Here is a 27,954-nt window from a genome sequence, read left to right on the forward strand (position 1 = left end):
GTTGGAATCAGCCCATCTCTCCAGCTTGTCCAGGTCCCTCTGCAGAGCCCTCCTGCCTTCCAGCTGATCGACACAGAGATTTTATTCACATAGAGATTTGACTAATTGTAAGGAAAATGATGCTGAAGGAAATAGAAAAAGCAGCAGGCTCACTAGGACAGATGGGCTCAGTCTTATGAAGGGCTGGAGGTGTGGAGTTGTTGCACAGAAGAAAGCAGAGGAGGTTGTTTTAGGTAGATATAGGGTAGTAAAGATGGAAACAGGAATAATGTGTCGTTCAAAGGCAATGAGGGCCTGAAATGAGCAGCCTGCATTCATGCCATGTGCCAGAGCATGGACTGAAGCTGCTGTTGGTCTCTGTGTACAAAGATAGACCCAAAGCCCTAAATTCCTTGGTGTGGAGAACAGGCGAGGGCCTTCCTGTCACGGGTCTTGCCCCACACCCTTTCTGGAGCCTGGGCTGTCCCCGTGGCTGTGGAGGGACTATCTCTCCATCCCCTCACAGGCAGGGAGGTGGGGGCAGAGGTTTTGCAGAACTTGGTGACTGCACTGACAGGGTGGGAGGATCTTCCTTCCCTTTACCTGCAGGTTCCTGTCGATGAGCCAGTTGGCTTCAAAGTCATCATCGTCCTCCCCAAAAGGGTTGATGAGCTGCTCGGCCACCTGCATGTGGAGAGCAGACAGCAAAGGTCACCATGGTCATACCTGCCCCTTTCCCTGCAAGGAGAAGGCCTGTGGGGCAGGGTGAGCGTGATGTCCCTTGAATTCCTAGAAAGGCTGCTCCTCCCAAAAAGGGGAGGGTTAAAAGTGGAGGCTTGCCAGTGGCTGGGAGACATTGGCACACACAATAACAGCCCTCCTGCAGCCTACTGCCTCTCTTTTCCCCAAACTAGTGAGGACCAAAGCTTAGGAAAGGTGCAGCTGGTCTCCAGGGTGACACACTTGGAAAATCAGAAGGTAATTCCCTTCAGCCTCCCCTTGGCTTCCTGTTGTTGCGCACAGATCAAAGAACACACAGCTGGGTCCCTGGTGAGCTCACATGGGGAAAAACCCTTGGCTGAGTCATATTCCAGCTCCAGACGTATTTTCCTGGACTTACCTTTAACCAGCCAGCGTAGAAGAAGAACTGCAAAAATGTAAAGACAGGCACGAAGAGATCCAGTTCATGGCCAGGATATGCTTTTTCTGGATCCAGGAACTGCCTCCCAATCAGACAGGCCAGGAAGAAGCTGTAAACAGCCACGGTCACCACCTGGGAAAGATGCCAAGGGACACACCAGGGGAGCGTGAGTTCCCAGCATCTCCCTTCAGTTCCACCCCACACATCTCCAAAGCCAGATTCTGGCTCTGCAGCCTTTGGAAAGCCTTGGATTTACTTATGACAGGTTGCTGTTTTGCAGGGGGATGCATTCCCACAGCAGAAAGCTTTAAATATTCCCTTTAGCTGTTGCATGCGCTGTATGTCATTCCATGCTGTCCCTGGAATGAGATCTGTGTAGGTGTCACAGGGCAGTGGCAAAAGGAAGCACATGACATCCTGGATGGACTGAAAGCTGTCTCGTGGCTCAGTCCAAGCTGGCAGGCTGCTTCCAAGTCTGGAAGGGAACCCTCGCAGTCCTATTAGCTCGTTCTTTCCTGCTCCTCATGCTGAGCCTTTTTTCTATTTGCCTGCTTGCTTGCCTGGATCTCAGGCTGTGCTGAGCTTTGTGCTTTTCTCTATAACCATGAGACTGGAAACTTCCCCTTTTCAAATTAACAGTAACTGAGACTCTCTTGATACAAGCAAAGGGGTTCAAAATAAGAACATACTTTCCCAAGGTGTTCCCCATTAACCTTCAGCGGCTCCTATTTCACAGTGGAGGGCATCAGTGTTATCTGAGTAGCTGGATTGTAGGAGACAAAGGGGCAAGTTGGTGCCCAAGTGTCTGCCTGGGTTGTTAAACAGCTGAGGACATGCACAGAGCTCACTCACACCTGTGGCACAACTCCCCTGGAGCTCCCTCTCTGGAATGTGTGCCCTGCAAACTGGTGCAGGGAGTGGGTCTGTGGTCCCTGTGTTTTCTATGTACCTGTGTGGCACATTTGGGGTTAGTTCCCCCCGGACAGGGGTGTGTCTATAGAGATGGATGTGTCTGAGTTAGGGAGATGAGGCTGGGATGGATGTGTGCTGCTGAGGTACCTATGGAAAAGAGATATGTGTAGGTGGGGATGAGGGATTCAAGAGTATCCTGCATGGTCCATGTGTGAGGCAGGTATGGAGCACCCTTTCTACAGGTGGTTCAGCCTGGAGATGAAAAGGTTTTGGGGAGACTGAGGCCTTCCAGTACCTTAAGGGACTTAGAGAAAGGAGGGAGAGGGACTTTTTATATGGACAGATAGTGACAGAACAAGGGGCAAAGGTTTTAAACTGACAGAGGGCAGGTTTAGATTAGATGTTAGGAAGAAATTCTTTACTCAGAGGGCGCCCATGGCAGGGGGGTGGAACTTTAAAAGATGAGCTTTAAGGTCCCTTCTGATGCAAACCATTGCAGGATTCTTGGTAAGGATTTAAATGGGGATGCACACAGGCAGGTGGTGGAGCAGAAGGTGTGGGGATCCCTTCTCACCTGGGTGTAGACCAGGGGGATGCTGATCCAGTCGTACCCATAGAGTCTCCCGCACTGGCTGCGCAGGGTGTTGAGCTCCTGCAGTGGGGAAAAGGAATGGCTTGTCAGAATAACTTTGCATGGCCTTGCTGAGGACACAGAGCCTCTCTGGAACCACTGTCCCTCACTGCTCCAGCCCATTCCCTCCTGCTTGCACCTCCTCTGAAAGGGAGGCTCAGTCAGGACTCCTGTTCCCGTGGTGCCCAGCTCTAGCCCAGTGGACCACCAGCAGGATCTCACAAATCCCTGGAGGAACTCCTTGCTGCCTGGGTGTCTCCATCTGAGCCCAAGATCCCTTCCTAACTCACTTCCTAGCAGTTTATCTCGTCACAAAATGAGCAGCCAACAGGAGAGGCAAAAGGATGTCTCAGGAGTATCCATTTCTCTCTCCTGCCTATAGATAAGTATGCCAGAGGGAGATCTCTCTCTCTGGGCAGATGAATCCCACTTCAGGCAACAGAAACCACGTGACTTTCTCTGCACATGAATACCAAGAAGGATGAGCTGCTCCAGAGTCTTTTTCTATGCAGCTGGGCAGGGATTGTTGCCAGGTCTTGCATGTGGAGTGTGGCCTGCTGCCCAGGACTATCAAAGGGTTTTCAATAGCAAAGTTTTCTAAAGGACCTTCATTGTTGGGGATTTTTTTGACCTCTCCTGATCTCTTCCAGATACCTACTTTCTTATGGCTTTCCAGCTGTATCGTAGAGACCTCCACTGGCTACTGTTGTTCGCTGCCCTGGAGCGTGTCAAGGCTGATCAGGGACCTGCTACTTGGATACCTCCCATTCCCACACCTAAAAGTGAGTCCAATGGTTCCTCCCAGTCCCATATTTGAGAAAGATGTCACATTGCCCTCTCCTCAAATATATGTGACAGTGCTGCCATGTCAGTAGGCCATGGAAAGCTCTGTTCTGTCACCAGCTGGAGTGTGGCGTTGGGAGCATTTTCCACCAAAGTTAATGGAACATCCCCAGGATCTCACACAGTTGCCTATTGTCTCTGTCACTCACATTCAGGATTCCTTGGAGCAGCACACTGTCCCGGATCCTCCCGTCATTCCTTGCCTTCACAGCCAGATTGGAGAACCACACACATGGGATCCAAAACTTGTTGTGGGGGGAATTCAAGCTCTCAAACTTCTTGTGCTCTTCTGGTGTCATGAGGCCTGTGTGGAAGACAGTAAATGGAAAAGGGATGGCCACAAAGGGCAGAAAGGAATTGATCTGGTCTAAAATGAAAACATTTGAATCTCAGGTGGTGGCCTCAGCTCTCCTTAAAACCACGGGAAAGACTCAGGTGCTCAGAATTTTGGGAGACACACGGAAGGAGGATAAGTCTCATAGTTAAAATTTTGAGTCATAGAGGTTTGAGAGGTGGGATTTATGGGATTTCACTTTGGCTGTCTGCAGCACATCTGATCAGATCACAGTACTGCTGAGGGTACAACTGCCTAATGTCCACAGCTATTTGTTTGGAATGGCATAATATGTGCCCTAGAGTGCCTGTTTCTCTCTCTGGATTGCAAAGGGAACCCAGACAATGGGGGCAGGTGCAGACCTCTCCCTTTGGGCAGACTGAGAAACGTTGTACCTTCAGGAGCATCCTCCCAAAGAGGATTCAGGGAGCCTAGCAGTTAAGTTTGGAGATCTGAGGCTCCAATTCCCACCCACCAGCGGAAAACTGTTGCCTGCTGCAGACACTCAGCAGACTGCAGCACTATCCCACCTCCAACCTGAAGGTCAGGAGGCCTTTCCCGAGGCTCTCTGACCCAAAAATAGCAGCCAGGTGGTGGTGCCAGGGCTGACCTGCCCTCACGACGTGCTCCATGCTGGGGAAGCGCTTGTAGACGGCGGTGCTGACGGAGCGCAGGATCAGCACGCTGACCAGGTTGCTGTAGCGCATCAGGGTGCGCCGCAGGAGCCTCCCGTACTCATCCTCCCCGTCCACGTTGCAGGACACCAGGTTCATGATCCGGTCAGGCCACGGGATGCTCTCATATTGAGCCCACCAGCGGGACACCACCAGCGCCACGTAGAAACCTGGAGGGGAGCTGAGCAAATTAGGCATCCCAGAGGAGTGGGAGAAGGAAGCTGAGCAAATTAGTCATTGTAAGGGAGTAGGAAGCTCTGCTCTTCTCCTCTTCTCTTCTTCTAGTGCTCATACAGGGATGAGTGCAGGAATAACCAGAGGGGAATTCAGACCTTCAGGCTAAAAAGAGTCTGGATTTCACGGTTTGTTTCATAGAATCACAGAATTGTTTGGGTTGGAAGAGACCTTAAAGATCATCTCGTTCCATGGACAGGGACACCTTCCACTAAACCAGGTTGCTCCAGAGCTCCATCCAACCTGGCCTTGAATGCTTCTAGGGACAGGGCAGCCACAGCTTCTCTGGGCAACCTGTGCCAGGGCCTCACCACCCTCACAGGGAAGAATTTTTTCCTAAACAACAAAGAATTTCTTCCTAAAGAAATTTACAATCTCTGTCAAACCAGAGAGAAGAAATGCTGTCCCATTCCTCTCCCTGTGTGATCTCAGGCAGAGCTCCTTACCCAGCACGAAGGATACAGGGATTAGCTCAGCGTAGCTGTTACAGTACAGTGCCAGCTTCTCAAACATCAGCCTTTGGCTCTCACTCAGGATCAGCCTAAAAGGGACAAATAGAAGCAGCAGCCTCAGAGAAGAGTCTGGGCCTTGTTCGACCCGCTGGGGTGAGTCTGGCAAGGGAAGCCAAGGATGGGGAGTCTGTGGGTGAACAGCCCTCGTGAGCCTGGGATATCAGCCCACATCCCCAAAATACCCTATTGACTAGTCCAGAGGCCAGAGAACTGTGTGGTAAGTAATGCAGCCTGATGTCAGGGACCACCTTTATTTTTCTCGCTCAGGAGAACAATGTGTGGTACCAAGGGTTTGACACAGAGCTTGGATGTGCACTGCAGTTCACTTAATATCCTGGAAAACGTCAGTCCCAAGCTGTGCTCTCCCCTGAGTTCCTGCCTCTTAAAGTTGCTTTCTTTCCTTCCCCTGCCCTCCCTCCCTTGTCTTTCAGCTTTTTTTTCTCCTCCTTCAGCTTTTTCCTCTTCTTCCCTTCCCTCCTGCAAACAGAGGCTGATGAGTGTCTGTCCAGCATCCCTGTTCCAATCCCATGTTGCTCTGTTGTCCTGCTCCAGGACAGGCTGTGTTGGTGTCAGGGTGTAACGTGCTCACCTGTAGATAAGGCTGATGGTGAAGTAGAGTGAGATGAAAATCAGGAACTCTGAGTAGAGCAGTTTGTAGATACTCCCTTTCCATTGGAGCAGCAGCTGGGAGAAGGTGCCCAGGCGGGCATCTGCCACACGGTTGGTGTATGTCACTGTCATCACAGGTCCTGTGGCACACACAAAAGGAGGAGGTGTTGAAGCTTGAACAGAAGGAGGAGCCAAGCAAGATGCAAGGATAGAGGAGAAAGAGAGAAAGACAGCAAGAAACAGTTGTGCTCCAAAGCCAGGTAAGGTGAAGTCAGTGACACACACAACCAGGAGGAAATCGGTCGTAAGCAATTAATTTGCAATCTTTCCCCTGTCCTTGAGCTGCACATGAGCTGGTTACAGTGACAGAGGATGTATTTTCTGGTGGAGCCCTGGATTTCTAGTGCTTGATTGTCAGCATTCAAGTGGGGCTGGTTGGCTGGAGAGGACAGAGCCCACTTGCCACCACCTTCCCACAAAACACTGGTGTAAGGTTAAGTGTCATGGTCACAAACTCCACAGTTGCTTATCCCATTAATTTTTTTTGTTATACTATTTGTTTCAAATATGTTTCTGTAAAATGTTGGGAAGCATCTTCCTGGAATGCTGCTGGCAAAAAAATTCAACCCAAAGGAAAGCGAAAACCCCAAAAAGTAGAGATTTCTTAGAGCTGATCCAGATGAAGGTACCCAACAAGAATTGCTGTCTTTAAATTTGGGCTGAGGGCCATATCTGGACTCTGCTGGTCCTAGTCCTGCAGGCAGAACAGCCCTCCCTGTTACAGATCTGCGGGATGGAGTTCGGCCAGGCTCACAGAGCCCAAATTCCAGCAGCTCTGCCTCCCCTCTCCTTCCACCATATGTTGCACAATAAATCACACTGGATAAAAAAAGGCATTTAGGCTTCTGAAATGCTTCCCAGTCATGCAGCATCCCCGTTGCAATTCTAGTCTAACAGGGATAAATATTTCCTTATCATCAATTAGTAATCAGACCCACTTTCATATAAATCTGAATTTGTAAAAAAACCAAACCAAACCAAAACAAAAAAACCCCAAACCAAACCAAAACAAAAAAACCCCCAAAACAAAACAAAACAAAAAAAACCCAAAAACAAACCACCAAAACACTGGTGTAATCCATGCCAGGCAGGTTGATGAATGATCCCTTGGCTTATAATTAACCAGTGTGAAACTATTGGTATTTCTAAATCTTAACATGTCCCCAGGGTGTTACACAGGCATTGCTATTTAACAGAGGTAACAACGTTAGTAATTATGGCACCTCGGGCTCTCCCCTGAATGATGGAGACAATGAAAAACTTCAAGGGACAATTCACACCTTGCAGCACCTGAAGGCAGATAAGTTTGTGCCCTGTTCCTTATTTAAACATCTCAGTGAAAAACCTACACCTAGGTGGGGACAACTTGAGTCCCAGTGAGCTGCTGCTGTGAAGAAAAACAGCAAAGTCTGGGCTTTTTGGCTACTTCAACCAAACAACATCTTTTTCCTCGTTTTGGCTTTTTGGTGCTGCTCCTCCTTTGGCTTTCCCTGTAGTAACTCAGGTCCCTGAGTCCCCTCTCACAGGTTATGTGGAGGAGCAGAGCTGGTCCCTGTCCCCAGCTGCACAAATGCACATTTCACTAAATCCTCCTGCACTTCTGTGCCATTCCCATACGGATTTCTGTGCACAGGACTTGGAAGAGTGGGTTTTAACTGCCCCAGAGACTGCACACATGGGCTATATGGAAATGTATGCCCATAAACCCATAAATTTGGGGGGTCTGCTTACATAAGGCTATCTGCTTTCTCTATGCTTTGGGTCTTGAAAGAGCCCAGGGAGACTCTTTGTTGCGTAATTCAGATACACATTCACTTTTTACCAAAGAAGGAAAACTTCAGCTCTTGTCCATGTAAATAATGGATGTCACCCACCTCTGTGCAGTTCTGCCCCCGCATGGGGGGGCAGTGCACCCAGTGCTTTTCCCTCCAGCCCAGAATGGTTAAGGAACTTCCCTGCCCACCTGCCAGCCTGCATGGGACTGCCCAGGGATGTCACTGGGCAGCTGGCACACTCCAAGTACCATTTGGGGTTGAGGTGGGAGGTGACTCACTGGCACACCGGAGTCAGTATGGGGAGGAAGAGCCATCCCCTGCACGGCACTGCTGCCTGCCACTGCCTGCATCCACCTGCCTCATCCCTCTGGACTAACCATTGCACCTGGAGGTCCACTGCCACTAATCAGAGTGTGGGAACCCACAGCAATGAGGATTCTGCAACATCAGGTGCATCACCCACCACGTGAGACGGCAAACAGAAACGAGCAGGTACCACAGAGCTGGAGAACAAGGGGACAGAGCAGAGGGATGGAGTGAGAGGAGGTTACAGGAAGGCAGGAAGGTCTCAGAAGGAATCTGCCTGCTCTTAGGAGGACGGGATACTCACAGTCATGGGCTCCTTTGCCGCGCTGGAGGCTGTGGAGGTTTGCTGCCGCACGTGTCCTCGCTGGGTCCTTTGTGGCCCACGCCACCGCCCGCCTCCTCGTGCCCCCTTGGCTCATGGGGGGATTGAACCTGCCCGACACGGTGTGCTAAGGAGCCTGAGACCCACTTGGGAGCTGCAGCCGGTCACTTGATGCCGTAATCCTTCCTCATTACAAAAGAGACTCTGTTGTCTTTTGCCCTGTTCCCTCCTAATCTTCTGAGTAAGCCCTGCGTGTTTATAGAGGCGGCCGGAGGAGGGGGAGGCAGGGCTGGCTGCTCTGCTGCTGCTAACTCCTGGCACAGCCATGGTGGCTGCCAGGAGAGAGGCATTTTTCCTCTAATTCTTTCCTGTTTGGTCCCTTTCTCCGTGTCACAATCTTACAGGAACCCCAGGAGATTATGCAGGGCTGGAATTTTCCACAAAGGCTGTAAAATGTGTCATGCCTGGGGGGCTGCACAGCCCTCTCTTCTCTGGGGAAGCTCCTTAGCTTGGTGAAACACCTGGTCCATGCTCTGCCTGGCTCTCACAGGATGTTTCTCGGTCACTCCTCGCTGTCCCTGGATGAGTTTGTCACCTCTTCCAGCTGTGGTTTGGATGCTGGGGACTTCCACTCTGCCACTGCCTCCCCGAGACTCTTTCCATGGGTTCACTTTCTCTTCCTCTGGCTTCTTCCAGCAGTGCTTGGGGACTCACTGCTCTTCCCTGCATGACATCCTGGGAAACATCAGTCCTTGCCTTTGTTCTGAAATCTCCACCAAGCCAGAAACTCCTTCCCTCTGTCTCTCCAGGGTCCCTTTTCTGCTCCCAAGTCATCTCTCCCAATTGCCACCATCCTTCTCATCCACCACCTCAACAATCCCCCCTGTTAGGTCTTTAGGATGTTCCTCTTCCACAGGGCTCTGAATGAAAATCCTTTCTCACTAATTAGTCTTCCATCATTTACCCAGCTGTGGGATGCTGTGGAGAGGGAGCACAGGTCTGACCCATGCAGGTAAGAGCAGCTGGAGACCAGGACTCCTGTAAAAACCAGCTTTCTCTTGTGCTGGTTGTATGCCTGTGTCTTTGACACTTGTTTAACATCAGCAGTTGGGATCAATTTGTCCCAAATGTAGTTTTATCCTTCCTGTGGCTGATCCTAGACCAGGGGAGGGTGCTGTTGGGAGTGGTTTGGGTGCTCCTGGGGACATGAAACAACAAACCCCAGAGTGTCCTGCTGTTTGTGGAAGGATGTGCTGGCATCTGGGGGACTCTGCTGCCCTCCTCTGAGAGCAGCTCAGCTGGCAGCTCGTGTGTTTCACAGCTGCTGCTGGGACAGCACGAAATATGTGTGGAATTTAATATTAAAGTAAATAACTGAAGGGCTACCCATGTCAGCCCTGCTTGGATCTCTTTTCACATCCCCTGTGGCCTCAGACCTTGCAGGACTTGAGGAAGATTCCTTGCACAGAAGCAGAGGAGGAAGCAAGGAGGTCTGATATCCCTCCTCAGCCTCACAGCCTTGGAATCATCCTCATTTTCTCAATGTTACAGACGCAGAAACTGAATTACTGTGGTGGGAATTGAATCCCTGTTTTGGGAATGCCAGAGGGCCACTCTCCGTGCTGAGTTAGCAGCAACTGTCTGGGAATGCCACGGTGCCCTCCTTGCTGTCTCCTAGAGAATAAGTGTTTTTTGGGACAGTGGGTCCAGTTTCAGTGGTGAGATAGACACAGAGGCAGCTGGCATCAGGGATGTCTCTCAAAATAGCATTCTTCCCTGGAATCTTACGTAATTTAAAAAAAAAGATAAAGCGGGAATTATCTGAGGAGGTGCTGTTTTGCAAGGACAGGATTTACCCAGAGATTTGAGCTGGCCAGGAACGTTTGAAGAGGATGCAGTGACCCTCAGTGCTTTTGTGAGGACCCCCAGGCTTCTTCCCCTTATGCTGCAGAATTCCTCACTAATTCTGTGCCATCCTGGGGGGCTCTGAGAGCTGTGGGTGCCAAGCTCTGCACCTCCCTCAGACCCGAGTGCTAATCTCCATCTTACCCTCTGCATTTTGTTTTTAGGGGCTTGAAGGGTGACAAATCTCCCTCTCCGATGTTGCATACTTCAGTTTGCACAGCATGAAAAGGAGGGAAAGGTCCTTAGCAAGATCCCCTTTCTCTTGCCATAGGTTCTGTGGCAGGGATTAGGCTCCAAAGGGAGGACCAAATGTGTTGGTCCTGGAAATCAGGGATCTTAGAGCCAGAAATCCCAGAAAGCCCTTGCTGAAAGCCTTGCAGCCAGCTGAGCAAACATCAGCACAGCATCTGAGCCAGCAAGGAGGGGCTGGAAGGAGCCTGGAGTTTGAGGACATTTGTTTTCATTCTCCTTTTCATGGCAATAACATCCGGTTTGGGTTTGCTGGGTCTGGGGTGTAGTCCTGCTTTCCAAGCTCTAAAATAATCCCCATTCCTCCTTTTCTTCCCAACCTGCATCTGGTTTTCCCCTTTCCTTCTGGGAAGAAGAGGAAAGCACATGCCACTCTCCCCCTATGAAAAGTTAACTTCTGCAAGTGGCTGGGATTCAGAATCTTCAGCACATCCCCTCAATGCTTCCTGTCTGCACTATCAGTTCTCATCCTTCCTGCCTTTGTCGGCTCCTGGAATCAGTTCTACCCTTCTAATCTGAGGACCCTCCGTCCCTGCCAGCCAAGCCTTGGGAGTTAATAATTACAAAGACTAATTACTTGTGGTGCTGCCTTGGAAAGCTGAAGATCTTTCCCCTCCTCCCAAAAGCTCCCTGAAGATAACAAAGGTTACAGCCAGTGACACAAACAGACACAAACGTCCCGAACACTCCGTTCCCAGACTTCAGAGCATGAGGTTGGCCTGTGCTGTTACCATGGATCCTGGCCATGAGGCAAGGCAGGGCTGCAGATGACAGGAACACCCAGGAGATGCTGGGACAGAGAAGTGCTCCCTACATGGTATCCACAGCAGCATTCTGCAATGGATACATGGATCACCATGTCTGACTCACCAGCCTTTGGCCTTGGGTCTGGCAGTGAGGCAGAGGATGGGCAAATGGAGAGCAAGGCAGGAGTATGTGAAGGCTCTGAGGGGATATGGCTGCCTGGAGGGAAGCCCTGGGCAATGGCAAGGTAGGATGTGATGGGAAATGTGGGGAAGGATCGATCTGGAAAACATCCTCTTAGGGTGGCCTGCAAGGGCAAGGGCAGTTTTTGGTTGAGTGGAAACACTCACCAAAATTTCAGTGCTGTCAATTCAGAGGTGGGTGTGGGATCTGCTGTTGGGACTGGGGTAACAGCAGGAGTGGTTTGCCTGTTTTGTTCCCAGCCCTGTGCTCTCCTTGAATGCCAAGTTTAAAAATCCTGGGCAATCAGTGGCCTTTCTTCCTCCAGCCAGGTTTCCCCCATCCTTTCAGCTTCCTGCATATTATCCCTGACTTCCTCAGTGTGTTGGGGTTTTAGGGCACAGTTTTGGTAGTGGGAAAGTTACAGGGGTGGCTTCTGTGAGAAGCTGCTGGAAGCTTACCTATGTCCGATGGAGCCATTCCCAGCTGGCTCAAGATGGACCTGCCACTGGCCAAGCCTGAGCCCATCAGCGACAGTGGGAGCACCTCTGGAACAATATATTTAAGAAGGGGGACAAAAGCTATTGCATGGGAGCAATTGCAGCCAGAGGTGGTCGCCGTGGAAGGATCCCACTCTGGATCAGCCCATCCCTAAGGGACTGCACCCCGTCGAAGTGACCCACGCGGGAGTACTTCGTGAATAACTCACGTTGAAGTCCACGGAGGATTGTCTCCCCTGGGAGGGACCCCATGCTGGAGCAGGGGAAAAGTGTGACGAATCCTTCTGAGCAAGAAGGAGCAGGAGAGAGCAGACCGCAGCCCCGTGTGGAAGGAGGCAGAGGAAACCAGGCACGAATCTGAGCCGGGGAAGAAGAGAAGGGCAGAGGAACGGCTGTTTAAGATTTAATTTTCGCTTCTCACTGCCCTGCACTGATGTGATCGGTAACAAACCACCCTAATTCCCGCGATTCCAGCCCGTTTTGCCCGTGCCGCTGTTGGCCAAGTGACCCTCCGGGGCCCCGGCGGGCTCAGGGCGCAGCCGCGCCGGCATCACGTGGGCGGTGGTGGGGCTGCGGCTCCTCCGGGATCCGCTCCGGTTCCAGCTCGGCTTCCTCCGGGATCCGCTCCGGGAACGGCTCCCCTTCCTCCAGGAACCGCTCCGAGTCTTATTCCGGCTGCGGCTCCTCCGGGAAGGACTCCCGCTCCGGCTGCGACTCCGGCTCCTCCGGGCGCAGCTCCCGCTCCAGCTGCGGCTCCTCCGGGCATGGGGAGGGCGGCGGGCGCCCCTCCGCCGTGAGCAGCATCAGCATCAGGGACCCAGCGATGTTGCGGGGGTAGGTGCGGGGGGCATCGGGGGCTTAGGGGGGTGTCTGTGCCCCTCGGGCTTCCACGGGGTTTGGTGGTTTCGGTGCTCACACCTTGTGTCCCTGCAGCCCGGAGCCCCCCGGCTCCGCCAGCGCTCAGGGCGCTGCGGGTGTTTCGTAGGATTCATAGAATCCCAGAATGGTTTGGGTTGGAAGGGATCTTAAAGATTGATCTAGTCTAAGCCCCTGTCATGGGCAGGGGCACCTTCCACTAGACCAGGTTGCTCCAAGCCCCGTCCAACCTGGCTTTGGACACTTCCAGAGATGGAGCAGCTTCTCTGGGCAACCTGTGGAAAGAGTTGTGTGGAAGCCAACTAAGGAGATGGAATGAGGAGACGCCGTGCGGCACCAGCACCCCCAGACATAAGACACAACAAGGTCGTTGCTGAGGAAAAGACAAGAAACTGCAGTTGTGTGTTCTGCTATAATATAATAATATAATGAAACATGACCAGATGCTTTGCCAAAGCTTTTGAGGGATGATACTGAGCAGCCACGGGCTCTGGACAGATGCCAGCCCGTGATGATGAACACGGTGCCAGTCAGGCATCTGTCCCGGCGGGATGGAAAAGTCGGGACCTCCTCCCAAACCCGCGGGTAAGAGTTTAACCTGGAGGGAGCCAGAGGCTTGCTTGTACGGGAAATAACCCTCTTGGATCAACAGTGCAGGAAACATGTGGGGCCCGCTGGAAAAAGTGCAGATCTTGCACATTTTTTTTGCTTTTTCTACAGAAACCAACTTTAGAAGGTTGTGGGGTGTTGTGAATTTTTTTTTTCCTATGTAAGTTTGTACTTCTTGTGTCTTATTACATAATATGATCCGTTTTTCCAAGAAAGACAGCTACCAGTCAGCAGGAGAGAGAGTGAGTGTATGTGGTGGTCTTCTGGTCTCTGTGGGCTGGATTTCAGAGCCCCACCTGGACAATGGAGATCCAGCATAGCCAAGGCTTCCATGAGGATTCTGTTTGCACAGTGTGGAGAATGAGCTATCACAGATGGTTTTTCAGGATATGTTTTTGGCATTACAGGGTGTGGGTGGGACTGTTTCATTCTTCCATATCCTCCAGTTTTCTTCTGTAGTATGTGGAAATGTGCTGAAATATCTGTTTCCCAAGGCAGCTTTCATGTGAGAGTTTGAAAGTCATGAAGAAACAACATTGTTTTTTTCTTCCTGTGGGTTTGATTGACTGCATGAGTAGTTTAGTGGACTGTTGAAATGACCTTTTCTCTGCTGCTTCTTTATTATTTTTTTAGTAGCTGCTTGGTTCTGAATCTTGCTTTTCCTCTGTGCTCTGATTTTTGTGCTCTGCTCACAGAAGCTGGAGGTGCTGGGACTGGCTGGGTCCGTTCTGCTCTAATGCAGGAATACCTGGAGAGGTCTCTTTTCTGCAGTTTACCCTGTCTCATCCCAAAAGTCCAAAGCAGAGAGGACTTCCCCTGTGCCATCTGAGAACTGGTGTATCTGCTGGACAGACCTCTCTGCTTGGCATGATTCCCATGGCAAATCCATTGCAGAAAATTTAGTCTTATCACCAGGGTGAGCCTCCCTTTCTAGATCTCCTCAGGAAATGGTCAGTAAAACCAGGTGAAGTCAGTGGGACACTAGTTAATTTCTGCACTATAATCATATTTGTGGTGCTTTCACATGTACTTGCTTGACAGAGAGGTCAGCAAAATCTGATACTAACCTGATGTCCCCCTCCCCGAGTTCTGTTGCCCAGATGCCATCCAGTTGGCATGACATGGCAGCAGGGATGATCCCGTTGTCATCCACCGTCTCGCAGATCCTGTGCTCTTTGTCTTCCAAGGGTTTAGAGAGTTCTGTATATGTGCTTTTCCACATGCTTTCTTGTGGTACCTGAGCTGATTTAGCTGGTACCTGCTGCTTCTTTTCCTCTTTGGAAAATGACTGTGGGCAGCTGTTGTTCATAGACAGAGTTGGAGTGGGCACAGAGGGAAATCTGAGTAGAAAAGGTGGTGGGACACTGAGGTTGGGTGAAAAGGATGGTTGGGCCTCGTGGTTTGGCTGCTTTCTGTGTTTGAGGGAGAACAGGGGTATTTTCAAGGAGCACATGGCTGAGGAGATAAGCCCAGCCTGTGCTCTGTTGTGCAGTATTGGGCTGGAGTCGGATCAGAGGGAAGAGTATGTCCTGGCTGGAATGCAGGAGGAAGAGCAAGTTCAGGAGAGGAAAGCAGACTGGGAAAAGGGAAAAAGAGAAAGTGAACCAAACCAAAGGAGGTGGTGGCTTCTCTGAAGGAGAAGGCAGTGGGCAAGAAGCAGTAGGAGTGTGGGCAGAGGGCTTGGGCACCAGAGCTCAGCCAAGGCTTGTGACCCAGAGATAACCAGCAGCAGGTTAATCTACAGGGCAGTGTGTGTGCCCTGCTGGGTGGCTGGGCGTGATAGAAAACTTCCATATGTGCAAGGCTTGGACATGCTCCCATTGCCTTCAAACGGCGAGCAACCACGTGAGGGCACTTTGATGCACAAAGACAGGGAGATGCACACCCTTGCAGTGTGACTGCAGTGCCCTGTCATGCAGGCATTAATGAGGTTTTCCTCTCCTAAAGCCCCAGCAAAGCCAGCTAAATCCATCAGCCTCTCCAGCATCTGTGTTAATTTGGGAGTTGCACAAGCGCTGCTGGGGAACAGTCTCCTGGGTGGCTCTTCTGGTTTCTTCTTTCTGGTACATCTCCACTTGCTAGCTACTGAAACTAAAAAACAGGGCTTCAGCCCACTGGAAATGCACTGGTTTAGGCGGCTCTGTGGAGGCTTTTGGTGGGAAGTAGGGGTAGGGGAAGGCTGGGTTGGCAGCAGAGGGGATTAGGGTCTGTACACTGGAAATGGGAGAGCTGTGTTCCTCTTTTTTTCCTACTTTCCTTCAGCTGGGGAAGCAGTGTCTGAACTTGGGTCTGCTGGGTGAGTACCAGGGTCCTAAACGAGGCAGCTGCAGTGTGTTTCTCTTGGAATCCAGGTGAGAACAGGACTCCTGGAACAGCTGTCTTTAGTTCTCCTGCTTTATCCTGAGTGTCCTCTCTGGGACACACTGGTTGAGAAGTTTCTCTGTGCTGTCACCCCACAGCCAAGTCAGTTTTGAGGAAGAGAGCCAGAAGCAACCTGCTGTGGGGCACTGGAAGCCACTAATGCCATCCAAAGGCAACAAGGAGGAGCTGGAGACGGGATGCCAGGATGCTGGAGGTGTGGGTGAGACCCAGTCCACCGAGCAGCTCAACGTGTCGCGCCTGCGCAGCTCTTCGGTGGAGATCCGTGAAAAGGGGTCTGAGTTCCTGAAGGATGAGCTGCACAAAGCACAGAAGGTAAAGGGAGAACACCTGGGGATGGCAGCATGGATTGGAGCAGTAGGAGTTTTCCTAGAGGTGTTTTAGGAGTTTGGAGCAGGCAGAAGAGGAGAGAGACTGAGCTGAGGTGGCCATAAAGTGCTTTGGAGCAGGACATCAGTTGCTGGATGTGCCAATATCCAAATTAATCCTGGAAACCTACTGCAGGAAGCAGCTCAAGGCAGTACTTAACTGGGAGCCTCCTTGCTGATGACAAATGAGCTATTCCTGAAATGAGCCTGAAAATCCTGCTACAACTTGTAGAGGGAGGGTGCCTTTGGTGCAGAGTTTAGTGACAGGAATCTGGGATCAGGGATCTGTGTCATGGTGGGGAGGAAGGGTTGTGATTGACAGGGCAGGGCATCAGCACTCCTGGGATCTGCTGTGGGCTGATGTGTCCTTCTCCATTTCCTCAACAGGAGCTGAAGCTGAAGGACAAAGAATGTGAGAGATTGTCAAAAGTCAGGGAACAACTGGAGCAGGAACTGGAGGAGTTAACAGCCAGCCTATTTGAGGTACCACCCTCTTCCTTTTCTTACCCTAAGCTTGCACCCAGCCCCTTTAAGACAGGTTTTCACTGAACTTCCAGCTGTGTCCTCCTACAGTTTCTTCCTTTCCCCTATTCTTTCCCACTTGGAGAAGCAGAGCTGGGCAGTGCTGCAGGCAGAGCCTCAGAACAAGCTGCTGGGGAGCATTTAACAGGTATTTCTTGCCCCTTCTGGCAGCTGTGGGGTGGCATAAAGAGCATAGTAGTTATGGTGACAAAACCAGATGTGGGGATGCCTGGAGCTGGAGCCAGGCACAGCTCCCTGTCTCTCTCCACGTCCCTCTCCATACCTGCTGGGCAGCTACTGCGGAATAGAGATGATTCCCTGGCTTGTCTCAGCCCTTGCTGGGGGTGGGAACAGGCTGGATGTCCTCACGCATTCTGCTCCAATGAGTGTCCAGAAGGCCTGTCAGTTGTGGTGGTTTTTTGTTTTGTTTTGGTTTGGTTTTTTGTAATGTGATTCTTGCCAAGGTCTATCCTGGCAAAATCCCATTTACCAGCAGCTCTTATGTCTGGATCTGTCTAGATATGAGGAAAGCCAGAGCCCATCTGTACCTTTGACACACAGGGATATGAGGGCCAAGAGAGCAACTCCCCCTTGAAATTTTGGCTGCCTGAGCTCAGGATGATCTTGGAGATAATAAAGCCAAGGGCTGTTCCCTTCCTTTGGTGGCCTTGGCCAGACTCTGCTTCCAGACAGTGCTGCAGGGAGGACCCAGGTGGGATTCATCCCACTCCCCTCTTTCTGTGGGAGAGCCTTTTAAGCCAGTTTCTACCATTTGGCCCCCGCCTGAGCTCCATGTCCTGCTGTGTCCTAGCCGTGCCTGGAGCAGTGAGGACTGGCTGCTCCACAAGGGAAGTGGGAGCAAAGTGCAGTGACAACCCAGGCAGGAGCAGTGACCTCACCAAGATGTGGAGAAGCAGGTCTGGATCAGGATCAGTGTCACAGACAGCAGGGCAGGGGCAGAAATAGGTTTAGTGATCAACCAGCAGGGCTGCAGTGATTGGGGTCAAGCCAGGAAGCCAAGCTGAGGGGAGGCTGGAGTCAGAGATGTTGGAATAGGGGCACCCATAGCCCCTGCCACAGTACCCGTAGCAACACAGCTGAGTGTTCATGTTAAAGCCTCAGCTTTAAGCAACTCCCAAGGGCAAGGAAGGGCAGGCCCTTGCTTCTGACATTCTTCAAGCAGCCCCTATCAGTGAGAGAGATGACCTTGGACTAGTCAGCTAAATGCTTTAGTTTAAATGATTACACTCCTTAGCAGGGGATGCACTCCAGGCTCTGGCACTGGGAGCGTTCTCCGGGAAATTCTGGGGGAAGACACTTCACAGCTTGCAGAACAAATCCCTTGGATGTGGCAGGGATGGCTGTCCCCTTGCTTGCTTGCCTGGATCATGTGATATGGCATAGCATCATGTGATATGACCTGCCTTGGTGGCTTTGTGTAACAAGCAGACTAAATTCTCTCTGGTGCAGGAAGCCCACAAGATGGTGAGAGAAGCCAACACTAAACAGGCTGCAGCAGAGAAACAGCTGAGGGAGGCCCGAGGCAAGGTGAGAACTGCTCTCTGGGACTTGATTTTTGGGGTAGCCTGGTGGCATCACTGCCCAGACTGGGCACAGTGCTGCTTGTTGGCTGGAGGAGAGTAAAGTGCTTGCATTTGCTCTTCTACCTTTCCAGCAGACGCTGGAAAGGGACTAGAGTGAGGGGAAAGAGGGATCCTTGCAGTCTGTTCCTGATCTAGCTCCTTTTTGGGAAATGGATGCCAGGGAAACCACAGGGAACTGATAAGATGTTTAATCGTCACAGCTGTGGGAATGGATAGAGCAGGGACCTGGGGCATTGGAATTTCCTGGCAGGGCTGAATCACAACGTTGCTTAACTCAAGAGAGAAGTTTCTTTGGGGTTATTGGGTCTGAAAAGAGCCTGGGGCAAAATGTGCTGACTAAAGGGGCAGAGGGATGGGATCCCAAATAGCTGCTGTTTGTTTAAAATTCTGGATGGTGCTGGGCACTGGGAGGGATGGGGAGAAGCTTCATGGCTGGGCTTGTAGCTGGTTCTCTGTGGCTTCAATATGTGATGGGATGCAGCAAACTTGAGTTCAGCAGGTATTGACTCTACCTGGTCTCCTCAGATTGACATGCTGCAGGCAGAGGTGACAGCTCTGAAGACGCTGGTGATCACGTCCACACCTTCCTCCCCCAACCGGGAGCTCCACCCTCAGCTCCAGAGCCCTTCCAAAGCCGGCTTCAGGAAGGGCCATGGGCGAAACAAAAGCACCAGCAGTGCCATGGTCTCAGCTGCCAGACAGAATGTGTCTCCAGAGCCAGTCACTCGGGAGTGCAGAGAGGTGGGTGAGGGCCACTCGCTGAATCGGCCTCAGAACCACTGCTGGCACTGTGCTCAGGGGCTTCCTGGAGAAATCTGTGGTTTCAGTGTTGGAAGAAGCTGTTTGTGTGGTAACATGCCTTGTTCCCCAAATTTTTGCTGAGGCAGGCTGTGGTGGGTTTCCTTTTGTGGGTATTTCCTCTTTGGGAGGCGCGTTGGAGGCTGTGTCAGGACAACAGCAGTTGAGGGATCTCTGGGGGACATGGGCAGATCCAGGAGGTACCAGTGCTGTGAGTTGCTGAGCAGAAGCCAATGGTTTTCTGCACCTTGGCAGATGAGTCCATAGCCTGTTCTGGCATGATATGGTGGTGGTTCTTCTTCCTACTCAGTTTGGCTTGGACACCAGGACACCTCCATCAGCTAGTAGCCTCTCACTTGTCCTGTGTTCGTGGGCATGGCACTGTTCTCCCTCTTTGCAGAGTATATATTTAATTATATTTAATTCCTTCCTCACTGGAAGGAGCTGGGCAGAGAAGCATCCAAAGCATTGTGAATAACTTCCAAACAAGCCCTGTTTAAGGTGATCCTTTGATAGCGCCCCCCCAAACCTACTGTGACCACGAGTGTAACACTTCTTCCTGCTACCAGGATCTTTCCTTCTGGGAATTTCCCACTAGCCAGATGTGTACACAGCTGTCCTGGAGAGCAAAAAGGAGGCAACTTATGGTACTTGGTCAAGAAAAATGAAAATGAGTGAGAATGTGGTGGGGGAATATATCTCACTGGTGATTTTTTGGGGGCAGCTGCTGCCTCTGTCATGAAGAATTGTTGAGGAAACACCAAGGACTTGTTTGTTTAAGATCTGGACCTGTCATTTCATCATGGAGGCAACTTCCACAGGGTGAAGATATCTTGGGGTCTAAAATCTCAAGGCTCAGCTTCCAAAGTGACTAATAATGTTCTGTATCAAGGATGGGGTGGTTTCTTTGTTTCTCAGATTCTTTAATGGCCTATGTGAGAGGTGATAAAAGGGAATCTGACATTCAGAGGTTTGGTGCCCTATGAAAAAGATCTGTCCCGTCCTAAATTGAGCCTAAAAATGGCAATATCTGTTCCCTTTTTGCACCCTAAGCTAAAATCTAAAGGTGTGACTTGTGTCCCTGTGATGCCTTGAGCAGCATGCTCAGTTCCTGAAGGGCAGGACTTGAGCCTTTCTTCCTATCTCCTGTTTTACCTCATGTTTTTTACCTCCCTTCTTACCTGTTTCACTCTAAACCTTTTCCTTCACTGTCTGTCTCTCCCTCTGCTCTCCAAGTCTGGGTTCCCTGCTCTCCTCTCCTTGCTCCTTTGCATCCTCCCTGGGAAGGCCATCCACATCACCTATGAGCCAGGCTGGCAGGCCTTGGGAGCAGATGCTTCCTCCTCCTCTTCGCGGCAGGTAACCAACCTTTCTGGGAATAGGTGGGACCCAGCTACCTCTCATGCTTCCAGCCTTTCAGTTCCAGCTCCCTTTTATGCTAACCTCCATTTTTTTCCTTTTGTTTTGTTTTTCTCCATTTGTTTTTCCATTTTGTGGCTCTGAAGCTGTTCCTGGTCCGAGGTGAGCAGTCTCCATGGCACAGAGGGAGTGTGCTGGAATCCAGACTTTCCAGGCTGTGTTCACTCATGTGCTTTGTGTTGCTCAGCAGGGTTTCTTTAGTTTTATTGTTTCCTTTCAGCAGCTTTAACATAATTTGCTGGGCTTGTAGGAGATGCCCTGTCAGTCAAGTTGGTGGTTTGGCTAATGATCCATCTGGGATTTAAATGCCAGGTCCCAGAGTCTCCCATTGCCACTGTGCTTTGCCACTCAGCTGCTCTCATCATTCCTGACATGGGTTGAGTGGGAACTTGGTCTGTTCAGTGGTTGTGTGGTGGCTTTTCCTGCATCACGGGTGCTGGAGGAAGATGGGATAGAGAGGTACCTGCAGGTTTCTGGCACAATAAGCCCAGGGTGGCTGTGGCTCAGAACTGTTACAGAACTGCTGGTGGGTGGGAGATGAGAGGCAAGGCAGCTTCTCTCAGACACTTCCGTGGTGTCTGAGCCTCTCTAGATGCCAAAGGAGATGTTTTGCAGTGCGGTTACCTGCACAGTAGCATTTACCTTCTGATATGAAATCTTTTCTTGTGACCACCCTGCCACTTCCCTTTCCTCTTGGACACTTGCTGCAGGTCGACTCCATCTTATTTGCTGAGTTCGAGGCCTGGAAGGAATCTCCAACTTTGGATAAATCCTGCTCCTTCCTGGACAGGATTTATCGAGAAGACATAGGACCTTGTCTGGACTTTACTAAGCAGGAGGTGAGTGCTGGAAAAGCAGCTCCAGAGGGTCACCTTTGTGGAGGTGACCTTGGCACGTTCGTACCCGCTCTCCCTTCTTTTGCCGCAGCTGTCAGAGCTGGTGCGAGTGGCTGTGGAGCAGAACACCCTCACCATCGAGCCAGTGGCTTCCCAGACACTCCCTGTGGTGAAGGTGGCAGCAGAAGAGTGTGGTGGGCCAAAGTAAGGACCGTGTTTACCGTCTTTTGTCCCCTCCTTGCTGTTGGTCGGTTTGTCCCGTGCCGTGGAGTTTGGCCGGGCCTCGCTCAGTCGCTGAGGTGAACAGTTCAAAGGGCTCAGCTGAGTGTTCTCCAGGCTTGTGAGCAGTTGGAATTTAGCTCTGCTCTGCCTGAGAAGAGGAATGAGCTTAGCTCGGCAGATGAGCTGTTGGCTGGTTTTTGGGATAACCTGTGAGGTGCTAGTGCCCTTGACCAGGGGGTGGGTTTTTTTCCCTTGCCTTGAGGCAGCAACTTGTTTATATTCTCTGAAGGTGTTTGTGCATAACCAGGAGTGAAAGGGTTAAATCAGAGCTGCATTCTTGCATCTTGTGAGGTTTGAGCTCACCTTGCATCCTGACCTTGCTGGTGAGTTTGAGCCTATGTCAGAAAGAGATCTCCTTTTGCTGCACATCATCTTCCCCATCTGATGCTGTCACCTTGCCACCAGAATTGGGGCTGTGGCTGCTTCAGAGCTTGTGTGACTGTATCTGCTGTGACAGACAGCTTGGGATCACCTCAAGGAAGAAGAGCACTAGCAGAAATGACATGGTATTCCAGATGAAGGAGGGGTTTTTATTCAGCTGATGAATTCAAGTTCCATCAGGGCTCCCTTTCTCTGTCCTTCCCTCCCTTACCTTCAAGCAGAGCACCCCCTAAAGTGTCCCTGTGAGGGCAAACACAGGTTTCCTACCACGCTCCTGCATTTTCTGCCATCTCTAGGCAAATTGCTTCGAGAACAACCCATCCTGTCTTTATCCTTATCACTTTCCTTTTGTGTTTTTTTTTTTGTCTTCACAGTGGGTTCCGGTCACAAATTGTAACGTAAGTGAAGCATTTATTGTTTAGCCAGGGATCAAAGATCTCTAATCCATTAACAAGTGACTAACTCAGTGCAATGTAGCAGCTCGGAGGCTCGAGCTGAACTGAGCTAACTCTTTAACCCTGTTTAATTTCCAGGCAGGATGGTGAGGAGTTTTGCTATTGGGAATAAAAAAAATCCAAAAGGAATTTGTTTACTTTTGTTTCCCAGGTGTAAAACACTGATTTTTATGGCATTTTTAGTTACCTCTAAATATGGTTGTGACAGCTGTAGTTACACCGAGTCACCAAGAGTCTCTTTTTTCTATGTGCTCCAATGTTCAATTTTGTGACTTAAAAATATCTTGTTATTGGTCATCCTACACTTCCTGAGAATTTAATCTCCTTAAGTTGTGTTAATATTTGGTCAGTGATTGCTTCTCCTTGCATGTGGACTCCTGCAGCCCATGCTTCCACTCTTGGCTAATATTTGCCTTGACAGCAGTGGAAAACAAGCCCAGAGACATGCTCAGAATCTCCTTGAAACATCTGCTCCCATCTGTTGGCACCTTCCATGGCTCCCAGAGCAGTTTTTTGCAGCTGGGGAGTGATGTTGCTCTTTCCACATGCAGGAACTGAGCCTCTGAGGAATGTGGTGATAACTAGAAATAGAAAATAGAAAATTCTGCTTTACTGCTTAAAGTGAGGATGAAGGAAAGGCAACTGGCTGGTGATGGAAACCATAATAGAAGAAATAACAGAAAAAAAATGGCAGGAAAAGAGAGGCTGTTGACTGTTTTGAAAAGACTGTTTTTGTCGCTCTGAGTGAAATCCTAAAATTGTGAAGCCAAGCTTCTTCCCTGTCTGCCCAAGAAGGGATTGGCTTGTCCTTACGGATTGCAAGCCTCATCCAGAGCCATGTGGCTTGTTTTGAGTTCTCAGCATGACCAAATTCTGCTCTAATGCTGGATTTACCAGTTTTGAGGCCAGGTTTGATGTCCAGCCAGCGTGTTTGCATCCCAGCAGGAAAGCTGATACACCTGAGTCTTCCCTGGAATGTGGAGGAGATATGCAGGGACCAGATGACATTACACTCTGTTTTCTGTAGCTTTCTCTTGGGCTCTGTGCCAGGGAAAGGGTACAGCTTGGTGTATTTGGATATGGAATAATTCATGATTCCAGATATTTAACTCTCCTAACTTGCTCTTTCAGGAGCAAAAGGCTCTATCAGCCACGGGTTTTTTTTCATGCTGACTGACCCAGATCCGGCTTCTGAGCTCTCCCTTCCACCTCTTGAGATTCCTAAATTCCTGATCTCTGCAGTGCCACTGGATTGTTGAAGTGTTTTTTCCTTTCCCTGCAGGAAATGTGCTCTAAGTGGCCTCCCCAGGACCTGCAAGCACCGGATCATGCTGGGGGATTCTGGGAATTACTACTACATTTCACCTTCCTGCAGGGCCAGGGTGAGTCCTTTACCTTCCCAGGGTGCCTTGACCCTCCAGAATTGTTCCATACCCTGAGATGTAGGAGCTCTTGAGGGTCAGCCTTCAACTTAAGGAAGACCTGTGGGATTTGAGTTTGTTCCTGAGCTCAGGGTGGCTCTTGGTTTATAATTAGGGTGCAGATCCAGCCTTGCTTATGCTTTCAGACAGCCCTCAGTGTGTTCACTTTCCATGGTTTCATTCTGTACAGGGCTTTGGTTTTTTGGCTTTATTTTTATTTAATTCCCCTTTGTAAAATACAGTAATTTTCTGCTCTTTAAATGCTCTTACTGTTCCAGTCAGATCCATGACTCGGGTGGTTGTGAGAACAAGTTGTTCTTTCTGTGGAGGGAAGGCAAAAGGTGGATAATTTATTAATGTTGCTGTTGGGGCTTTGATTCAATGGAGCATTTTAGAAGTTTATTCTTTCCTGAGCTGCATATCACAAGAGCTGATCCTGAAACATGTGACCATTTTGGATACAAAAAGTTGCTTTTTGTGCACAGACTTGACTCATTTGTGTCACTTGCCCCAAAGCAGTGTCTCAAATCTGCAGTAGATTGGAGTTGTTCCATGTTGTGTCTCATGGATAATGTAATGTCTAGGGATGGGATGGCAGATACCCAGATGGTTTTTTTTAATTTTATTTTTAACCAGCTTTCATCCTACCTGGTGATATGTGGGACTATTTCTCAGGTGCTGAACACTGAGCTCTGCTGCTGAGTGCAGGGCAGGCCTTTCGGCAGAGCAATTCTGGAGCTAATTCCTGATTTTTCTCTTTTCCTGTCTATCTTAGATCACAGCAGTCTGCAACTTCTTCACATATATCCGCTATATCCAGCAGGGCTTGGTGAGGCAGGATGGTAAGAGCTGGTTCCAGTGGGATGCTTTCTGTGGAGGAATTAAGAGGTGCTATTCCAAATGACAGGAGTGGGGCCAGCTCAGGGTCCCCTCAACTCCCTGTGTCTTTGAGAAGCAGTTAAATGACAAAAGAAAAACATGAGGGAAGGAAGCAAAGCACCAGTTCCTGGGAGCTTTGCCCTGGGGAGGTACTGATGAATGGTGACCTAATGGGCATGTCCTGCTTCCCTGACTTTGGGAAGGAGCCTGGCTGGGCTGCACTGGGAGGTAGTGTCCAGCTGTGCCTTGCTTACTGATTTTTGGTTGTTTTTTCCCTTCTCTTCCCCACACCCTTTTGCTTTGCAGTGGAGCTGATGTACTGGGAGGTCATGCGGCTCCGGAGGGAGATGTCCCTGGCCAAACTTGGATTTTATCCCAGTGAGATGTAAGCAGAGGCCTGAGCGTGGAAGGAAACTGCTCCAGTATGAAGGGCTTTGTGAGTGCAGTGCCTGCCCTGCAATGGGCCTTTCTCCTTCCCCACCCTCTCTCTGCCTGAAGCAGACCAAGAAGCACAACTTCCACCTTCAGCTGTCCAACTGCTCCAACTGTGACTGGAATGCAGCTTCCACACTGTCCCCTCGGAGCTGGGCTGGCCCTGGCTGCTCTGAGGTGGCCATCTATAGACTTTGGAGTCTCCTATATGCAGTGTATATCCATTTTTTTAAACTTTTGTTTTTATATGCAGTCTTCTTTGGCATTTTCTGAGGAGGGCAGGAATTCTGGACCTTCCCTGTAAGCCAGTCTGTCAGGACAGATGCTGGCTGTCTGTCCCTGTGCCCCACTCGTTTTTTGGGGGTACTCCGAGGTCCTGCTGACCATACTCCCATAACAGCCCAGAAAATGCCAGCAGAGCACAATAATCTTACGGAGAGCCATGAACAGTTTGTTTCCAAGTACTTCCTTGTTCCTTTTAAAGGAGTCTGTGAGAGAAGCTTTCTGCCAACGGAGTCACAAAGAAGGAATTGTTCCTCTTTTTAGCTTGCTGTTTGACTCTGGGTTATCCAGGCTGGGGAATAGCTGGAGCTGTGCACCTGGGGCCTTCAGCAGAACAAAGGGAGCAGGAAAATTCCCTAACTCCCAGCTGGCTGCAGTCAGTGCAGGATGTTTTCTCCTGGACTAGGAAATCTGCTGCAGTTGTCACAGGCAGACCTTATTACAGTCCCTGTGACAGTTCTTGGTGTAGGAGTCCGCCTTGGTGCTCTTAAACACAAACCTCACCTACAAACATGCCCTGGAGCTGTTCCTGATCCTGAGGGAGCTTTGGGCAGTCCTGTTTGCATTGTTTAGGTAGAATCCGTTTGCCCAGTTTGGGTTCTTCATGTCCCAGAAGGAGCATGCCCAGGCTGGGCAGTCCTGAAGCCCAGAGATTTCCTCGCTCCTATTACACTAGACCTAGAAATGCCCATTCCAGTGGGAATCCCAGCTTCTCCTGGGCTGCCATCCCCAGTGAGGGAATTGAGACATCTTTGTGTGCATGTGAGGGGTGTGGCTGCGGTTCCTGTATCTTCCAAATTGTGCTGGGAGGGAGGGATGTCACTAAAGCTGTTGGAACACACAGATCTGCCACAGACCCAGGTTTGTTAAAGCCGTGACAGTGGTTTGTAGCCAATTTAGCCTTTTTTTCAATGTCTGTGGAGCAGCCACCACCCACCCTGGGGTTTCCATCTCTGACTGGCACATCGCCCTGCCCAGCACCAGATCACCATCCTCAGCTCCAGAACTTTCAGCCTCTCCCGAGGGATGCTACAGTAAGAACTCAGTTTTATTCCACTAAAGACACAAACTGAGCTGCTGTGGTTTTGCCCAGAGGATGGAGGAATAGACAGGGAAGGCAAAAGCTTTGGTTTCCCCAGCTGCAGATTTCAGCTCAGGTAAATTCTATCCCTGGAATTTCCCCTTTTATCTGCTCCCCCTGACCTTTTGATCTCTCCACGTCTTCCTGTGCCATTGGCTGCTACATTGCACAATGTGGCTGCATTGCAGCGCTGGGAATGAGGTGATCTCTCAAGGTAGGAGATGTTTTGGTTTGTGGGATTTTTTTCTTCCCCTCAGTGTCACATCGTAAAGCACTTTTGAGATGAAAGGAATTGGAGAAATGCCATGTGTGAAGTTGTCTTACATTTGAAATGAAGCAGAGAGAACAATTTGTAAAGGAAAATGAAGTCACTCCGTTAACTGCGGGATGGTTGCACCCTGCTCTTTAATAATGGAAAATAAACATTTGCTATTAACCTCTAAAAGTCTGGTTGGAGGTTGAGGGGTTGGGTTGGTTGGGGTGCTCAGCAGCCAAGAGAAAATGAAGTTTGGCTGATATTCTCTGAGCTTCTCTGGCCCCTGTGTGACCTCTTGGATTGGGTTTTAATGTTTTTTTTCATCACTGTGTCCCTCCCATAGTTGGCTGCTCCCTGACTTCATGAGGGGAATAAGTGATAGTGTTTTTGTGCCAAATGGAAGGGTTTTTTCCCACAGGTGGATGAACATTTCTTCACAGAATCCCAGAATGGTTTGGGTTGGAAGGGACCTTAAAGCTTATCTTGTTCTAACCCCCTGCCGTGGGCAGGGACACCTTCCACTTGTTCAGGTTGCTCCAAGCCCGGTCCAGCCTGGTCTTGAAGATTTCCAGGGATGGGGCATCCTCAGAGGGCCTGTTCCAGTGCCTCACTGCCCTCACAGGGAAGTAACACTTATGACAGGACAGGTTCCTGTTTTTCGTGAGGGAAGCTGAGGTTTCTCCTGCTCAATTTGCTGGCTTGGAGCATTGCACGGGATATGCTGCTGTCCTGAAGGCTGGTTAATTCAAGGATCTTTCTTCCTCTGTCATTGCAGGGCCAAGCAGTCTCTTGCTTTTCCTAACATCAGGTAGAGATTTTAGTCCACTCTGGTTTCTCTAAAATCACTTGCTCTCCTCCTGTGTTCAGCTCTGGACATTAACATGGAAGATCTCATCATCATCTCTTGGGGATGACAGTGGAAGGAAAAAGCAAAACATCAAAGACCTTTGGGAAAGCAAGCTGAGGTACAGCCAGAGCAGGAAACGGGATTAGACCCTATGGAATAGTGGTTCTGGGATCTGGAGCTGCTTTTTACAGTAAACTTGTATGAGGGGTGGTCAGGCCTTGGCTGTTTTTTCCTGCTTGGATGCACCCTGAGATCCCATCGCTGGGGGTTGCTATGCCAGCCAGAAGCATCACCATGACCTTCACATGATGGGAAAG

The 27,954-nt window shown here is 50.2% G+C and overlaps 2 protein-coding genes across 10 annotated transcripts in view; one reads left to right on the plus strand and one right to left on the minus strand.

Annotated features, from left to right (window-relative positions):
• The window catches only part of LOC108503090 (bestrophin-1-like), a 12,900-nt gene extending 3,138 nt beyond the window's left edge, over nt 1–9,762 (minus strand). The window contains exons 1-8 of one of the 2 annotated variants that reach the window (XM_017826714.1): nt 8,315–9,762; nt 5,850–6,009; nt 5,195–5,289; nt 4,451–4,684; nt 3,656–3,810; nt 2,607–2,684; nt 1,100–1,252; nt 583–663 (exon numbers count right to left, since the gene is read on the minus strand). In XM_017826714.1, the coding sequence (XP_017682203.1) occupies nt 583–663; nt 1,100–1,252; nt 2,607–2,684; nt 3,656–3,810; nt 4,451–4,684; nt 5,195–5,289; nt 5,850–6,001 (948 nt within the window). In that variant the 5' untranslated portion in view covers nt 6,002–6,009; nt 8,315–9,762. Of the gene's footprint in view, nt 1–582; nt 664–1,099; nt 1,253–2,606; nt 2,685–3,655; nt 3,811–4,450; nt 4,685–5,194; nt 5,290–5,849; nt 6,163–8,314 lie in introns of those variants that run through there. The other variant, XM_017826715.1, reaches the window with a different exon arrangement.
• Nucleotides 9,763–10,906: 1,144 nt separating this feature from the next.
• On the plus strand, nt 10,907–27,206 carry RAB3IL1 (RAB3A interacting protein like 1). 8 transcript variants are annotated; one of them, XM_017826718.1, is made up of 12 exons: nt 10,944–11,477; nt 15,855–16,089; nt 16,530–16,625; nt 18,135–18,212; nt 18,794–19,009; nt 20,303–20,425; nt 21,196–21,324; nt 21,413–21,525; nt 22,359–22,382; nt 23,722–23,821; nt 24,636–24,702; nt 25,046–27,205. In XM_017826718.1, the coding sequence occupies exons 1-12, from the start codon at nt 11,254–11,256 to the stop codon at nt 25,126–25,128; spliced, it is 1,488 nt and encodes a 495-aa protein (XP_017682207.1). In that variant the 5' UTR covers nt 10,944–11,253; the 3' UTR covers nt 25,129–27,205. The 8 variants fall into 8 exon arrangements, with proteins under 8 accessions (XP_017682214.1, XP_017682208.1, XP_017682207.1 ...); XM_017826722.1 differs by lacking the exon at nt 10,944–11,477 and adding an exon at nt 12,496–12,744 and having other exon boundaries at nt 25,046–27,204; XM_017826719.1 differs by lacking the exon at nt 22,359–22,382 and having other exon boundaries at nt 10,941–11,477; nt 25,046–27,206.
• The last annotated feature ends 748 nt before the right edge of the window (nt 27,207–27,954 follow it).

Source organism: Lepidothrix coronata, unplaced genomic scaffold, assembly GCF_001604755.1.
Source record: "Lepidothrix coronata isolate B3197 unplaced genomic scaffold, Lepidothrix_coronata-1.0 Scaffold130, whole genome shotgun sequence".
NCBI lineage: Eukaryota > Metazoa > Chordata > Aves > Passeriformes > Pipridae > Lepidothrix > Lepidothrix coronata.

Bases quoted from the DNA above. Each gene is read 5' to 3' on its own strand.
- RAB3IL1 (XM_017826718.1), top strand. From the start codon at position 11,254: ATGACAGGAACACCCAGGAGATGCTGGGACAGAGAAGTGCTCCCTACA. The intron at 21,526-22,358 runs GTAAGGACCGTG...TTGTCTTCACAG, and splicing joins GAAGAGTGTGGTGGGCCAAA to TGGGTTCCGGTCACAAATTG. The intron at 23,822-24,635 runs GTGAGTCCTTTA...TGTCTATCTTAG, and splicing joins CACCTTCCTGCAGGGCCAGG to ATCACAGCAGTCTGCAACTT.